General features: G+C 37.5%; 1 protein-coding gene across 5 annotated transcripts in view; it reads left to right on the top strand.

Moving 5' to 3' along the window:
• The window catches only part of AHI1 (Abelson helper integration site 1), a 98,060-nt gene that overhangs the window by 54,716 nt on the left and 25,340 nt on the right, over window positions 1-18,004 (top strand). For all 5 annotated transcript variants that reach the window (XM_083829367.1, XM_083829363.1, XM_083829364.1 and 2 more), the window contains one exon: window positions 16,120-16,178. In XM_083829367.1, coding sequence (XP_083685493.1) covers window positions 16,120-16,178 — 59 coding nt within the window. The remainder of the gene's footprint in view (window positions 1-16,119; window positions 16,179-18,004) is intronic.

Raw genomic sequence — 18,004 nt, 5'->3', positions numbered from 1 at the left:
CTAGCATCTGTATCAAAAAGTTGTCCCCAGCACATTTATAGAATCATAGAATATCCTGAGTTGGAAGGCACCCACAGGGATCATCAAATCCAGCTCAGGTTCCGCACAGGACCTCCCAAAAAATCAGACCATGTGTATGAGAGCGTTGTCCAAACATTTCTTAAACTCTGATCGGTGCTGTGACATCTGCCCTGGGGAGCCTGTCCCAGTGCCCGACCACCCTCTGGGTGCAGAACCTTTCCCTCACACCCAGCCTGACCCTCCCCTGTCCCAGCTCCATGCCGTTCCCTCGGGTCCTGTCGCTGTCCCCAGAGAGCAGAGCTCAGCGCCTGCCCCTCCGCTCCCCTCGTGAGGGAGCTGCAGGCCGCCATGAGGCCTCCCCTCAGCCTGCTCTGCTCGGGGCTGAACAAACCAAGGCACCTCAGCTGCTCCTCATACGCCTTGCCCTCTAGACCCTTCACCACCTTCATAAGCCTCCTTTGGGCACCTTCTAGTGGTTTTACATTCTTATACTGTGGCACCCAAAACTGCACAGAGCACTTGAGGTGAGGCAGCACCAGAGAAGAGAGGGACAATTTCTTCCCTTGACTTGGCTAGCAGTGCCATGCCTGATGCACCCCAGGATACAGTTAGCCTATGTTGGCTGTGACCAGTGGCCACATTGTCTTTCAGGCGTATTTTGAAGAAGTCTGAATTGCTTGTAGCCTATGTTTTTGTCTTTTAAGCAGATATAAAATGGTTAAAATTTTCTGTGAGACGCAGGGTCTATGATTGTGACCCTTCCTGCTGTTTAAAGAAAGCTTTATTCAGTTGCTCTTCTTGATCAGGCAGTCTATAGCAGGTACCCCCAAAATATCCTTCTTCAAAGCCTCAAAATTCTTACCTGTATGCTCTTGACAAAGCTGTCACCTACTCCATAAAAAAAAAATCTAAGACTAAAAATCTTTGGTATCTACAATTGAGGTTTTACTCTCCTTGTGCTGTATAGCTCTGCTTACATTCATGCTTCAGTGCTAACTTTATTATACCTATCTTATAATGCTACTCTGCAGCACTACAGTGTGCTAGTGCAATTCCTGCCTTTTCCTTATCATGTACTCATCCTTGTATCTTCTTACAGTATAAGCCATTATCTAGTTGTTATTTTCTTAAATAAATAAGGAAGTAGCAAAAGCTACATCTTTAAATTATCCATTTATTGAGTGATATTAAAATCTCATTTTTTTGGTTCACTTCCTTCCCTCCTTAAGATTTTAAACATCTTTGCACAGAGAAATCACCTTCCTGCACTCAAAGGCATGGTTTTGCAGATCTGTGGCATACCATGAAAGAAATTAAATGCGTTTTTAGGCTTTGTTCAGCAGTGACTCTTCAGTAACTCCCACTGTGTTCAGGGTATGTTGTCTAAGATGAATTTTAGGCTATAAGTAATTGTAATTAGCAGTGACCCTAATTGTTAACTATGTGGTAGATTGAAACTCAACTATAGATATTACATAGATCTTTTGAGTAAAATTTTGACTTCAATAAAACTAGTTAATTAAACTTGCTTTTAAAAATCAATTATGTTATGTTCTAGAAACATGATGGTTCTTGTATCTTAAAGTCTCAAAACCAAAAAAACATAATGCTTTGGCAGGGTTGAGAACAATTAGAAATTTTCTCTCTGCTAACACAACTGACAGTCAAAGGTGTTTTCCACCTGCATAAAGCAAAAGCTTCAAAGAAGTCTTTCTTGCTCTCTGAAGATGTTAGCAAAATTGACTTCACATTTAAGTCCTCAATTATATTTGATAAACTATTCAAAACGTACCTTTTCTGTCTCAACCAGTCCATAAAGTAAGTTTCTACACCAATTATCAAAAAATATTTATGCATTATCCAAATGCTCTTAAAATACTCTTCATGTTTGGGTTTGGTTTTTTTTTGGTTTTTAGAAGTAGGTAAAAAGGGTACATCAAGTAACAAAATTCACATTTTTGCAGAGATGCTGCAGAAATGTTGTTGGAAGTTAAACCCTCATATGTATGCTAGTGTGCTAGTGCACAAGTCTGTGGAACCTGATGAGATGCATCTGTGGGTCCTGTGGGAACTGGTGGATGAAGTTGCTAAGCCACTGTTTATCCTATTTGAGAAGCCATTGCAGTCTGAAGTTCCCACTGACTAGAAAAGGGGAAACAACCCCTGTTTTTAAAAAGGGAGAAAAAGGAAGGACTACAGGCCAGTCAGTCTCACTTCTGTGCCTGGAAGGATCATGGAGCAGACCCTCCTGGAAACTGTGCTAAGGCACATAGAAAGTAAGGAGGTGATTGGTGACAGCCAACATGGCTCCACTAAGGGCAAATCATGCCTGACAAATTTGGTGGCCTTCTATGACAGGGCTACACTGTTGCTGGGTAATGGAAGAGCAACTGACATCATCAACCTGGACCTGTGTAAACCATTTGACACTGTCCCACATGACTGCCCCTTGTCTCTAAATTGGAGAGACATGGATTTGACGGATGGACCCAGTCAGTGGATAAGGAATTGGCTGGGTGATCGCACTCAAAGAGTTGTAGTCAACGGTTCAATGTCCAAATGGAGACTAGTGATGAGTGATGTTCCTCAGGGGTCAGTATTGGGACTGGTGCTGTTTAACATCTTTGCTAGTGGCATGAACTGTGGGATTGAGTTCACCCTCAACAAGTCTGCTGACAACACCAATCTGTGTCACATGGTTGACACACTGGAGGGATGGGATGCCATCCAGAGGGACCTTGACAGGCTTGAGAGGTGGGCCTGTGCAAACCCAATGAAGTTCAAAAAGGCCAAACACAGGGTCCTGCACCTGGGTCAGGGCAATTCCAAGCACAAATACAGGCTAGATGGAGAATGGATTGAGAGCAACCCTGATGAGAAGGACCTCGGTCTGTTGGTTGATGAATAGCTCAACGTGAGTATTTCTGGGCTGCAAGGTGTACTTGCCCAGAAAGCCAACAGTATCCTGGGCTGCATCAAAAGAAATCCGACTGGCAGGTATAGGGAGGTGATTCTCTCCCTCTGTTCTGCTCTTGTGACACCCTACTTGGACTACTGCATTCAGCTCTTGGGCCCCCAATGTAAGAAAGACATGGATCTGTTGGAGCAAGTCCAAAGCAGGGCCATGGAGATGATCAGAGGGCTGGAGCACCTCTCCTGTGAAGACAGGCTGAGGGAGTTGGGGTTGTTCAGCCTGGAGAAGAAAAGGCTTTGGGGAGACCTTATGGCAGCCTTTGAGTACCTAAGGGGGGGCCTACAGGAAATCTGGAGAGGGACTTTTTACAAAGGCATGTAGTTATAGGACAAGGGGTAATGGCTTTAAGCTTAAAAAAAAAAAAAAGGGGGGGGGGTAGGTTTAGATTAGATATAGGGACAAAATTCTTTACTTAGAGGGTGGTGAGGCATTGGTACAGGTTGCCAAGAGAAGCTGTAGGTGCCCCTGGAAGCGTTCAAGGCCAGATTGGATGGGGGTTTGAGCAACCTGGTCTAGTGGGAGGTGTCCCTGCCCATGGCAGCGGGGTTAGAACTGGATGGTCTTTAAGGTCCTTTCCAACTTGAACCAGTCTCTAATGATTATATGATGATGGCATCCAGTTGCTAGAATTTCTTTGTTCTCAAAAGAGTACAAGAGAACTGGATAGAGACAAAGTGCAAGCTAAACACACAAATTGGATTTCAGCAAGTGTTAGCTGACTTATTTACCTGGCTTCACTGTAGGTATTTTTTTCAAGAGCAAAACATTAGGTCTAAAATGTTTATTGTATATGTCTGTGTGTTAATTTGAATGGGAACTCCCCTGGGCAAAATGGTCATTCATTTTAAGGTATTCTTATATCTAACCTTTCCCTTAGGGACAATAGTAAAGAGAACAGAGTAAGAATATATATATTTTTTAATTATTTTCTCATAGAGGTGTAAAAGGACTGAAAGATTTAACCTAAAATATTTTGTCAAAATCAATTTCCTTCTTTAAATAATAGACACATCTATCACAAGACTCTTCTTATGCCTCTTTTTTTCCTTTATAAGCTATTTTGCTATACAATTTACATTTTGAAGGCCAAATACTTGAATATTGTGTCTCAGTTTCTTCAGTGCAAATAGATTACGAAGACTCAATTGTCAACTGCAGCCAACCTTTGCACATACTTCCTAGATTTTATTCCTTCTGCTCAGTCACTAGAGCAATTTAAGGATACTTTGCCTTACTTCGTAGCTGACTTTGGCAGTAAACAAAAGTCAAGAGTACCAGGACACAGCCATGTCTTCACTGTAGCTCACAGGCTGCTCAGGAAATTCTGGCGGGGAAGGAACTTCCACAGAGCTCTGCAGCCCCCCCATGCTTTGCTGCCAGTATCAGTTGCCAATGTCAGAGTTTTGGCCCAAGGCACAAATACAGGACCTTATTTAAAGGTAGAAGAGCTGAGTGTATACATTTACAAAATGAATAGTAAAAATGATTTTTTAATTTGAAAACAAAAGATGTATAAATAGATACATCTAACCACAAAAATGTTCCAACAGAATAGCAAAGACACAGAGACAAAACCATTAACATTAATGACAATCTAGTTCTTCAATTTTAAAAGGCTGGTTATCCAGTTTCCTCTATCTGATTGATAAGATGTTATAAATGTCAGAAGAGTTTGTATTTTCTAGTTAAACTTGCAAGAATTGTTTATACTGAGATCAAAGATACACATGTTCCTTTATTATATGTTCTTTTTCATGTTTCTTCTAGGCAAGTTAATTAAAATATTTCTCTAAAAATTACGCTAAATACAGAGCACAATAACAGTAATCTTTGAAGATTCCAAAAACTTTATCAGAAGAACACCATTTATATTTACTTGAAATTGGTGTATGTTAGGGTAATTACTGCTGTGCCTTCAGGGTAAAGGAAGTACTTTCAGCCAAATTATACAAGGGTGTGGATTAAATGAAGCATTACTCTCTGTTTGGCAGCAGTGGGTATAGATTGCAAAATCAGGGTGTGACGTAGTACTGTGGAAAGACTCTGCCAAAAGTGATTTGGCCTGAGTGTGCCCTTACTTTCTCAATTATGTGGATCCTAAACCAACCAAATCTAATTAATTCCTAAGTAGAGACCTCTTGTTAACTGTTTTCAGTCTGAGCTTGTCTGTATTTTTCTGAGCTATGGAAATGCAAGACAGCAAATATTGACAAAGTGCATGCTTAAATGAAATTCTAGCTGTTTTTAGAGGTGGAAACACTTCTCACACATGTCAAAGGGCTGTGCAGTAAAACATCAACTCTCTGTCCAGAAGAAAGTTCAGGTCAGCAAGGATGCTATCTGTGTAGCAATAAGCATGCAGGAATAAGGTGAGTAAATTCATCCTTGTATGTATTGCTCTAGTACTTCAGTTCCAGTCATTTCCAGAGCAGTTGTAAGGACTATGCAAAGGACCCTGTGGCAGCCATGGTGTACAGGAGGGAGGCATCTCCCTTTCCTCCCCGAGGGCGCCAAGCTCCTTTGATTTTATTCTGTGTTTTGGCAAGCGAGCAAAAAACAAGTACACTTAAAAATCGCCTTATTTTTAAGATACATTTTCGATCCTTTGCATACATACTTTTTCAGCTTTTCTAAATATGCTTTGCTAGTTTTGTAGTTGTATTTTTATCTGTGTGAAAGAAATGTATTTTTATGGATTCAGGTATAACTTCTTTTATTCTCATTGTTGAAGCACCAAGTTCAGTGAGAGCCATCTTCCCTCACATTTTTTTTTTTAAAGTAATGACTTTTAAATTAACTATGGGAATCTGTAGACCATACTACAGTCTGCAATTTATTCATCGACTGTGGTACCAATATAGCTCATGGTAGGTTAGTACTGATTATTTTGGTCCTATAAAAACTGATCATAGGGGATGGTGGCTGGGAAAGCATTAGGAAAATGTACAGATAATTGAAAGTGTGTATGGGTGCATAACTTACGCATTGCCCATTGGTGTTGTCACACAGCTTTGTGACTGGTAATACTTACAGAGCTGGTCTCAACATGCCGCTTTGATCCAGAGTTTCAGCAGAGCCTGCCTCCTCGCTGTTAGCTTGCTCTCTTGCTCACTGGAAGTTTTAAGGAACAGTGACTCATTTGCTCGTTGACTCAAATGAGGTGGTAGAAACTCTTAAAACTCTGCATATCACTTCTTCATTTGGGAGTTTTCTGCAATCTTAAGGCACACTCAAGTGAAGAAAAGAACCTGTGGAATCTGTTCTTTACAGTTTTCCTCAAACAAACAATTTAGTGTTTCCTGGGTAGACCTCAGGCCTAGCTCCAACGTGCAAGGCAGTCCTTCCGCAGAAGACTCTTATTCAGCCTGTGTAACAGATAGTATTTGAAATGTTGCATATCTCATCTGGAGGCTGGTTGTAGCATATGGCATCCCCATTCCCTATACTGTCCACATCTCCTGTTTTGAAAAGAGGGACACTGTCTCTACTTGAGCTGACTCTAATAGCATCTGGTACCTCACTGCTTTTTATTTTTTCTAGATTTGTTGAGGTCTGTTGCAGTGATACGTATATTGATACAGGTCTTTCCAGAATCCATGTAGAGCCTGACTAGCCGAAGGAAAGAGACTACTGCAGCTAATATGCCAAAGAATGAAACAGAAAACTGTAGCCTACTTAGTTTATATTGAACATCTTTTGGTGTGATAAATTGACTACTAGCAGATGTTTTGAGAATTCTTTCACCAAGCTTCTGTTTGTCCCTATCCACCAGTAAAGCATAAGAAGCAATTCCCGTTTTCTTTTTTTTTTTTCTGGCAAGGACTGTAACTGCTTAGTTTCACTTCGTAAGGTGTCATATTTTCTGTTGTTCTGGAGGTGAAGAGAGTAAATAGGCTGTGTTTCCCTGCTCTTTGCATCTTTGAATTTTCATTTTGGATAACTACATTTAAGCAGAGTTCACCATAATAATACTGTGGTCTTGCCCTTGAAGTGTCTTCTTTAAGGATGTCTTGAGCAGTGAGGTCTGTCACTTCTGTTTATTCAGGAGAATCTGTCCATAGAATCATGGAATCATTAAGGTTGGAAAAGGCCTTCAAGACCATCTGGTCCAACCATCACCCTACCACCAATGTCACCCACTAAACCATGTCCCTAAGCACCAAGTCCAACCTTTCCTTAAACACCTCCAGGGATGGTGGCTCCACCACCATTCTGGGCAAAAGAACATTGCATTGGCCGGGAATCGAACCCGGGCCTCCCGCGTGGCAGGCGAGAATTCTACCACTGAACCACCAATGCTAACTTCTTGATTATACACGTCCCATTTGGAAGAACTCCTATTGTGAACCAGGTGCAAGCTAAAACCAACTTAGCTTTTATCTCTTAAGGACTCCAAGTCACACCGAATTCTTGGAATTTTTCATTCTAGAAATCAATTCAGAACCTTGGTTTTAGGCTACATATAGATCAGTTTGTGGTAGCTTTTCCCCTTTTGTGTGTATTCACTCAGTCTTAAAAGATTTTACAGCCTAACTTGTTGCTTCAGATTTTACTGCTTTTGTGTAAAAAACAGAACTAACAGGAGAAGACACATTTGTGCAGCTCTTGGAAAACCTGAAGTGCAGTGCATACCTATAATGCATGACTACAATATACCACATCATGTGTACCTTGACAGCAGTACTTTATCAGAAAGTTGTTTTCCTTGTGCTGAGGAGCATAAGGGACAGTTCTGTCATTTTTATCTACTCATATACATAAAGGATCTTCAGCAATTTAAATTGTGGTTTGAATTAAGGATCTTTCTGTAAATCAGCTTTTCTTCGTACCAAAACAAATCCTTTTCAGGGTAAGTTCCAAGAATTCTGCGACGAGAACAAGGTGTGTCTGGAGTTGTCTGTATCACCAGTGCTTGAGCTGATAACTTGGCGTGTGCAAATGTGCAAAAACCATCTAGGAAGATCTAACAGCTATGCTCTTTTATGTGAAAAAGCTTAAGGTATATGCTTGCAGAGCTCCAAACTTTTAGGACAGTAGTAGGCATTTTTCTGTGTTTTCTATGGTGGTTTGGTCCTTCCAATGGAACAAATGTTTGTGTATCAGTTAGCAGTGCTAAGTCAGTTTTAAAGAAACCCAGATATCTTTCACAGTGCATAATATATAAAAATGGGATGCTTTTGTAGTAAGGTATGGAGAAGAATTTCCTGTCCTTGAATATTCAGACCTCAATGTATTTTTTCTTACTGATGAATATGAAAACTTAGTAGTTGCTGCTTTTATATGGATTTGGAGTTATCGGAGATGCAGTATGAACCATAGTCAGAAGTTATTTTAACTGACATTAGAAAAAAAGAGAATGTGTGATATAATTAACTGGTTATTGCTGAATTTCAGTTGCGAGAGGAACCACTCAGAGTAAATAACTTTTATTTTTCTTGTTTGCTTAATTTTCATTAAAGAATATTTTTTTCTCTCTAGTCAGGTGTGGTTGGATCATGACTATCATAACATGTTTTAGGAAAAAGATAGGCATATATCCTGCTATTTCCTGTCATTGCAGGAGAGTAAATTAATACAGCATAACAGAAGCAAAAATGCTACCAAAACCAAAAGTGAAGGTTATTTCTTCAGTGATGTGCATCCACAAGTGTAGGTGCTGCAGTTGCTCTATTCCTTGGATGTGTTTTTCTACAGGGTAACATCACAAGCTTTATTTAAGCTTTATTTATTTATTAAGCTTTATTTTTTATTAAATATAATACAACACAAGTTTCTTTTTCAAATTAAATTTAGTTTTGTTTTTTTTCCTTTTAAATAGTTCTGATGAGCTTAGCAAAAATAGTAATTACTTTCTCAGGCTATCTGCAGCACTAGAAGAAAAATAACCCTTATTAATACGAAGTATGTGTCACAGTCTGCATTTTCCTTGCATCTTTATCTGCTATCTAGAACTTGTAAATAATATTGCCAATCTGATTTCAGAATGCTGATGTTATCTATAGAGGCTTATTGATGTTTGCTGTACAGTCACTTTCCGTTCTCTACACTGTAGAAAGAAACAACCGGGTACTATAACCCCTGTTCATTTTTCAATTGTATCTAATGCCATTATGATGTAAGGTTGTTATAAATTAGCACGTTCCTGATTAGCATGGATTCAATATATGTTCTTTACTTCAAAAGAATGCTCGGGACACGTGCTACTACTTGCATTGTTTATATATGGTACTGTAGAAACTTAACATTTGCAAGAAAAATGTGAGATGATGATTTGATAAGATTACTCAGAAATAATTAGGTGGGTGTGTAGGCTGCTAAATGTATTTGATTTTAATCTCTAATTAAAAAGTTAGATTTTTTTATTGTTTTTGTGATGCAATAGCTTTTACTTCATTATATCTTTTGTAAATAGGGGCCAAATTCTGCCTGTTTGTTATGCCAAAGTACAGGGTGAATGTATGTATATGGAAACACTCTTCTCCTCAAAGACAGCGACAGACTGTCCCTATAGTTCCTTCAGGAGGATTATTCTAAGATGCAGAACACATTCATGTTTGTATCCATGTGCATCTTGAACTAGGAATTAAAATGATGGCTAACCTTGCATGAGTATCTCTGTGCATTCCTTTGGCTGATGGTAGGTGTAATTATATTGTGGGATGTGGCACTGCCAGAAGCGCAGTGTTTTTCATGTTGGTGCTGTCTGATTCTGAGATCTCTTATATGAGGATTGGAATTAGCTGGTGTTGCAGTGAAGATATCTCTTTGTGGATCTACAGGTGTGAATTCAAGCCTTGCTCCATTCCACTGGTAGCATTCACTTAGCTCTGCTGCAAGGGTGTACTTGGTCATTTGGGCTGGGGAATCAGAGACAACCAGATGCAGTAGCCATAGATAACTGTGTCAGTCCTTGGATAGGAAAGTTACTGTGTTTAAGCACATTAGACCATTTGTCTTGCTCAGTTGAGGAAGAACGTGACCAACTCTTGGTTTGCGAAGCCAACTTTCTCCTAATACCTGGAGCTGGCACATCTGCTGGAAAATCACTTGGTGTTGTGGAAGAAGCAGCAGCAGTATGTGTGGAACTGCATGGTACTGAATTGTGTAACTCTCTGAAGTTATTTCTCTGGATAACTGTTTTTAAGACCAGCATTTAGTAAACAATTGGTAAAAAAGATAAATATTGCATACTTCCTGATGGAAAGCTTATATCTTCCTGGGCAGATTTTTCTGTATAGTGTAGTATTTTGAGTCATTCACAGTCTGATCTATTGACATATGTTTCTAAGTTTTCTGTCTTTTGTTGGTCTGTGAGTTTTCATAATACTAATGGGAATGGGGAAAGGAAACAAAAAGATGTTATGCCTTTCCCCACCTGTCAGCACAGCTCTTAATTGATTTTTTTTTGTCACTGCCACCTAGATTAGCCTCTACACTAACTGGAGCAGTGACATCTGGCAGCTGTAAAGCTGGAGTTTCTCTCTCTCTCTCTCTCTCTCTCTCTCTCTCTCTCTCTCTCTCTCTCTCTCACTTACACACACACACTTTTTAAGTATATAAAATGAAAACAGTTCTCATATCTAACAGGTAAAATAAATGAAGTTTATATATATATATATATTTATATTGTAGAAAGTAAGACAATAAACAGAGGGATTTTATTTGTCCTTTATGCTTTGTTTTTAAATGGATAGATATAGGTAGCAAATTGGAACCCCATTTAGAAAATGATCCCTGGATTGAGGTGATGAATTGGTTGCTCTGAAAGAAAACGTAAGCGGGGAAAAGATGAGGAGAGGCTAGTAACAACATGGGCTCACCTGTCATTGGGTAGAGTTCTGTGAGTCTGCAGAATATATTGCAAGAGCCATGTGGGTGTTTGCAGAAGGCTGCATTCAGTAGTGATGCCATCACAGCACTTTGCATGTACACTTAAATATATAGCATGTCAGAACAGTCTGTTTTGAGAATATACATGGAAGATACAGGCTCTGAAGAGAATTAACCATTTCCTTTGGCCTCAGACTAGTTAGAAATAAAACAATATTTTAGAAAGACTGATTAAAAATAGTCAATTCAGAGTAAGGCAAGGAATAGCTTTTGAAAGAGGTTTTAATGCTTTACAACTTCAGCTGAATGTGTTTCAAAGTAGTTTTAAGAGCGACGATACAGATTAAACTTTGTTTAAACAAATTTCAATACGTTTTGGTCCTAGCTATTTTCCATTCAGTCTAGAATACGTTGAGAACCATAGGAGCTAGACTACGTAATTTGTAACAGAATTTGAAGTGAGTGCTCACCTACAGTGTTGGACGTTAGTAATAACGTCTGTTTTGCTGGTAAAATGAAAAGGTACGTGTGTGTTCAATGAGCGCATCCTTTCCTTTAGTTTTATGTGAACTGCATCTGAAGATGTTTGTGGTGGGTTTTGAAAGTATTTGTGATCTTGTGCTTAAGTAAAGGAAAACAGTTTCTTATCCAATATATAAACAATTCTTTTATTTAATGAATTCTGTTTGATCTGTTAAAGCATAATTATTGTGAGGATAAAGCCTTTGAGGGAAGTTTAATATGTATTTATATCATTACAAAATGGTCTTCTTTCTCTTATACAATACCTAGCTTGGAAAACAAAGTCCCAGAAAGAACTGAGTTATACTGCTCTGAAAACTTTTATTTTAAAAACAAACAAATAAAAACCTTTTTCTTGAAACCTGAGTTAAAGATTACACTGTGTACTTAAAGATCTTGTTGCAAAAGTCATACGTTTGATTAGGTGACTCTGCTGAAAATGTAATAGAAATAGTTGTAAAGCCACAAAAGGTGATTGGAAAAGGGGATGAGCTGATACACAAGTATTCATCTTATATTTCAGATGCCTTTTTTTTGTTTTCCGATGTTTATTGTTTATTTGGGTATATTTTAACCATGCTATGTTGCAAGAGGCCACAATATAAATTACAAGATGTATGTCTGCAATAAGAAATCCTGTTTCTTAGAAGCAGAGTTTATTTTCATGTCTTTCAGGGCATTTTTCTTTTTTTCTTTTTAAAGACAAAATTAATAATGTGAAACTGGAATAGATAAGATTTCTTTTTTTCTCTGTATGCTTTAGAGGGGTTCATCACAGAAATAAGCTGGAATATTATCTTCTTTCTCTTTTGTAGTTATTTATTTGTTCAGTGGTATTGTTCATTGATTTTCTGAGGACTTTCCATGCTAAACCTTTGGGTGATTTCACTAACTGTAGATTCCATGAGTTTGGAATTACCAGAGATTTATGATGCAAAAATACTTTTATTGATTTACAGAATTAGTTTATCAAGAGAATTTCATGAAGGGAGAAAAACTACTCTTTTGAAAAGTTATTAAAAAAAAAAAACAAACAAAAATGAGAATTGTCTCAGCCTCTGTTAAAAGAGGATTTTTTCACATAAACATTTCATATTAGGTGGTCGTAGGTGCTCCAATATTATAATAGTATAATCATGTGACTACCTAGAAGGACATTTTGTCCCTGTCCTGGCTCTCTTGCTATTACTTTAGAACAAATGCAATAACTAAAGATGCTGCTGTTTAATAGGAAGTGTTCTCAATTAATTGCTAGTGCTATTTCGGGGGCACTGTTGTTATCATTGTTGTGAAACAGAAGCTACTTCCTCATTTAAATTTCTGTATAAATCTAATCTGTGTGGAACTGAACTCATCTGCATCCGGTGTATTTCAGCCCAACTATTTGGAATTTGATCACTTCACGCAACGTGCTTGTCTAGAGTAGGGGGTAATATTTTTCTTCCAGTGAAAGCACACAATAAAACTGGGAACCTGGTAATGCGGACATGTGTTCTGGACAGGAGAACAACTACCTGGTTTCTATCTTTCGTCTTCAGTTGTGATTATACTGGCAGAGAATATATCGCCAGAAATGGCCAGGGGACAAAGGATGCATTTGCAGTTCACTGTTCAAATTGTACAGGAAACTAATACAATTTGAGACTCCCCATCAAGGCAGCCAGCTATCCTGTTTCTCACAAGATATCAATTTGGTCGTCATTTACATAAACTCAGTGCATGCTTGGACTCGCAAAATAATAAGAGCTGTCCTGATGTTAAATTGTGTCAATGGGGAAATTCTGGTCATATAAGCAAAAGCAATAGCACCTATTGTTTTGAGACATTTAACATCACATTTGGACACTAGCAGTAGTTTTTCCTAGAAGTGATTTATTCTTCTCATATAAAATACGTTGTGAAGGAGACCTCTGAAAAATCAGTGCAGAGTAATAGGAAATACAGTAATTCAAATGTTAATACTTTCACAGGAAAGATTAGCTTCTCGAGATGTACAGGGCGTTGAAGGTGACATCAGAAGCTGTTAAGAGAGATGATTGTTGGAAAGTTCAAATAAATCCTCTGAGTCAATAGAAGCGCTTCCCCAGTAGTGATTCTGCAGCATCATTAAGATAAGGCAGTCCAAAATGACCTGGGGGAATGTTTTTTTTTCAGGTTTGACCTTACAGGAGATTTAATTACCTTTATCAGGCTAAGTAAAAGCCCCCACAAGTCATGGTGTTCTGTAAACATCATTTTTGGATGAAATGTCCTTCTGCAATCCTCAATTTCAGTACCTCAGTACAGTAGTTGGAAAGTTTGCCCAGCCTGGATCAGAGAGAATTGAAGCAAGCACTGCTGAGGCTGTTATTCACACCTGCTCGGTGTCATTTACATGCTTCATCAAGCGTGGAACCATGTCAAGCCAATAACTGTGTAGCATTGCTTTAAAAATCTAGTGCATGGTTTGAGAAAGAAGGGATGGATTTCCTTGCTTGCTGAATGGACCTTGTTTTGTGAATGAGGGAGGTTTCAACCGTGGTTTTGTTTTTAAATGTCAGTGTCATCAATGTGAAGGCTGATAATGCTTGATAGGTGAAAACAACTAAGGATAACACTAAAGAACAGTCAGGGGTAACCAGATCACGATCAATATGAACAAATAGCATTGGCTCTGTGGAGCACAGAACACTTGAAACCGTGTGTGCTGTGCTGGTCAGCATTTGCACCTCAAGTAAAGTAATAGGAATTCCCTGCTTGCTTTGAAAGAAGGCTCTGCTGACAGGAAATGCTAAGTCACAACCAGTGCTAACCAGTGCTAGATGCTAGAATTCAGTACAGTATTCCTTACGTCTTTGAGTTACAAATCTGTCTCTTTCCTGTGCTTGCAGCAGAACAGGTCTGCACTGCCTTTATTCAGGTTTTATGGTTAGACTGATATTCCCCCAATTAAGTCTTCACTTGACAAGCAGCTGCATATAGAGGCCCACAGGAGTACTCACATAAATACAGTCCTGAAGTACTCAGAGGTAATACATCTTTTTCCACAGGAGAACAAGAAAGTAATTGGTGTTACTGATTTAAAAAAAAAAAAAAGGCATTTTTATTAAACTTGGAAGATTTTTTTTTTTTCAAATAAGGAATTGATTTCATGATATGTTTTTTACAACTTTTACCTTAGAATGGATTTATGTGAACTGGCATAGACACTACAATTATCCAAAGGGAAAAATATTTTTTTATCATGCAGATATTTTATTGGTCTTGAGTTCGAATTGTTTTTAATCAAATAGTTGATATGACACCTGTATGCAGTAGTATATCCATATGTATCTATGTATGACTACACAGATAGCCACGTTAGTAGGAACACTGATCTTTGGTGTTAGTGCTGAACAAATGTTTTGGCGAATAACATACTTGAAGAAATGTAAGCTTCAGGTCTCCCATCTTTGAGTGTCAGTTGAATTCAGAACACAATTTCTATTCTCATCTCTTTTCCTCTTCCACAAAGAGTGGAAATTAATTAATGAAATAAAAATCAAAGCAGGCCTTTCAAAATGAAGAATTTCAGAATTTATACAACTTTTTTGAAATGATTAAGATAACATTTTTTAGTTCATATACTAGATTTAAAAAATAATTATTGTACTTATCTGGATTTCTCACAAGTAAAAAAATATTGACATACAAATGATCTGCAGGAGCATGGCTTAATTATGATTGTTTGATCTTGCATCTTTTATTATATTTAGAAATATCTAAATATCTTAATGATTAAACATTTATGAGTAAATCTCCTGTGAAAGTCTAAACCACTAGGCTTTAGAAAGTATACTGTAGGTGGAATTGTGCAAGCTTCCCTATGGAGCTGTGCCAGTACATGGGAATCTGAATCTCAAAAATCCTCTTTATTCATATACTGGGCTCCTTAAGAGTAGGCTTTTGGAGTGGTAAATGAAAATGAGTTTTCAGAACTCATTGGTGTTTGAAAACAAAGCTTGTTTCAAATCTAGAGTCTCACAGAGAAAATCCAGTGAGCTTAACTCTGTGTTGTCCGGCATCACTATACTTGAGAAAAGAAAAACCATTCTCCAGCAAAGCAGTGGCATTTTTCATTGTCGTGTTCAACAATTTTCAGATTTTTGTATCTTTTTAAGATGTTTTCTTAAGTATACAGCTGAGGAGGCAAATAACAGAAAGGTAAATCCATAAGTGATGAAAGGATTTTCCTGGGCTTAGTAGTTAACATAATAGTTTGGAAATAAAAGAATTTACAAGTACTTGTTCAAATGCACTATGTTGAGAATGAATAAAATAAACAGCAAGATGTGTTGTGATAGGAACTCAGATGATCAAAGGGAACTACTGAATAGGCATAGTTATTCTTTCAGATAAAATAAGGAAGTAATTCCTTTGAGAGTTTTTGTGATCGTTTCTGTTGGAAAACTTTGTATGCATTACTTGGAAATTCAATGAAGAGAAAAGCATTACAGGCTAGATAATAGTGTCAGCTCTGAGCACGAGGTGGCATGTGGACATAGTTTGAGCTATTTCTCCAAATCATTTGAATGGAAATATTGGATTAGTTAACCTTGTGTCAGGTCTGTTAGTTAAATAAATCCTCCAACTGTTCCTGACTGAAGGATGCATAGTTGCGACTGAAAGATGCTGCTGCTTTTCATTAGAATTTTGTCAAACATATCCTGCTAACATAATGATTTTAAAATAAAATGGTTTATTCGGTGGAAAAGGATAACAAGCAAAAAATTCACAGCCTTTTCTTTTCACAGGGTGTTTCAGCCCAGTAGGAAATCCTCTTAGCGGAACACTATTGGGTAGAATACAGACGGTAAGGAATTCTATCTTTGCATTTTTTTTAAATTGATGTTTAACTATAAAATGTCATTATTCACAAGTTCTTATTGTAGAGAGTTTTTTTTTATCCTGTCTTTATTCACAAAAGAAATATCTTCAAGCAAATTGTCTGCAAAGGCAAATAAGGTTCTGCCACTGCTAGCTGGTAGAGAGATCAGATATCTGCAAATTAAAGCTTTATTTTTTTCAAGTTTTACTTTTTGTTATCTAGAAATAAATAAGCCAAAATCACAATCCAGTATTATTGATTCTTATTAAGAATATGGGCATTGATGGGGGAGAAACATGGGACAGTATCTTGAAATTTAATCCTGTTTTTACTATTTACTCATATTTCATCTTTTTGTAACAAGTGACATCACAGCTATCCTCTGTTAATTTAATTCCTTATATGTAAGTATTGATTGGAAGCATACGGTAATGTTATTTTTTCCTTTATTATATTTCTTGTTTCCTGATCACTGTAATAAAAAAACAGCAGGATCTGTAAATGCCATTAATTCCAACTACACACTTGATAAACCTGGATTAAGCATAGAGGGACTCATCAGATGATGGAAGAGTGAGTGGCGGTCTGGACATTGAAAGTGTAGGGAGCTCTAGAAGGCTGGGCCTGTTGTACAGGACATGTTAGTCCTCCCTGCCCCCATGTACAGAATGTCAGCATTTAACATTCTGTGTTAATTGTATAGTGATTGCAATTTTTCAGAGAAATGTTAGAAAATGACATAAATTAACATGGATTGTTTATAGCTGTTTTACAGTTTGAGGTTTGGGGTTGTCTTTTTTGGACCTGCATCATTTAATAGAATCAGTTAACAGTAGGCTTGTAAGGCGCATAGGATTCACCAAAAATTTTTGAAAGTTCAGTTTTCCATTGCTATTTGTTTTTTTGTCTAACTGGTCCTTGTTTATACATTTTTGACTTATAAGCCATCACTGTCTAATTTTTAGGAAAAATTATAAATTATTCAACGAGTATTTTAGTGTCCTCTTTCACAGAAAGCTTTATAAGCATTTATATGATCAGCTGTTTTGGTAAATACTAAATATTTTTTCCCTGAGGGTTAGATTAAGGTTTTGAATATTTTAGTTACATTTTCTGGTATATAAATAATAATATGCCGAAATATGTATATGTTGTTAGTGCAGATAAATCATATCAAGAAAGGAAAATAGTAACAAATGACAAAACAGTTGAAAAGGTTTTGAATAATTTTAGGAGCTGGAGTATTCCACATACATCTGAATTGATCTTTTTTTCCCTTTTTTTCTTTTCTTTCCTGTCTTTTTTCTTTTTTTCTTTTTTTAATCCCTGTGGGCTTTACTGCAGCAGCTGTGTTTGCATTTCTGTTTTCTGTTTGTACATTGTAGGTTTCAATAAAGTGCAGCCTGGCACAGGTTATTGTTTTTTTGTTTTTTGTTTTATTTCCTCTAGGCAGATTATAGATTCCCATGCTCATTAAATATTGAAAGGCTGTAATCAAATAAGGATTGTAGTCATCTGAAGCCTAAGGAAGTACCTTTACACTAGTTTCGTGATAGCAGACAGATTAATTAAGACCAAAGAAGAGTATATTATTCTTAGCAGCTAATGCTTTTAGAATCATTTTAATTTAGCTGTTAATACTGTCCTTGTACTTCTGTTCCTGTAGACTAAATTTGTGCAGTTAAGTGTCCTGAGCTCAGCATGTGTTGACAATTAATTGGAACAGAGAGCAAGAACAAAAATATGACAGTGCTAACAATGTTACATTACTTTATGTTAACTCTCAGCTTATTTTGTGTTTCGTTTAAAAC

This window comes from Anser anser, assembly GCF_964211835.1.
Source record: "Anser anser genome assembly, chromosome: 3".
In the NCBI taxonomy this organism is placed as follows: Eukaryota; Metazoa; Chordata; class Aves; order Anseriformes; family Anatidae; genus Anser; species Anser anser.
Note: the sequence above shows the minus strand (reverse complement) of the source record. Positions and strands in the feature narration are given on the sequence as shown.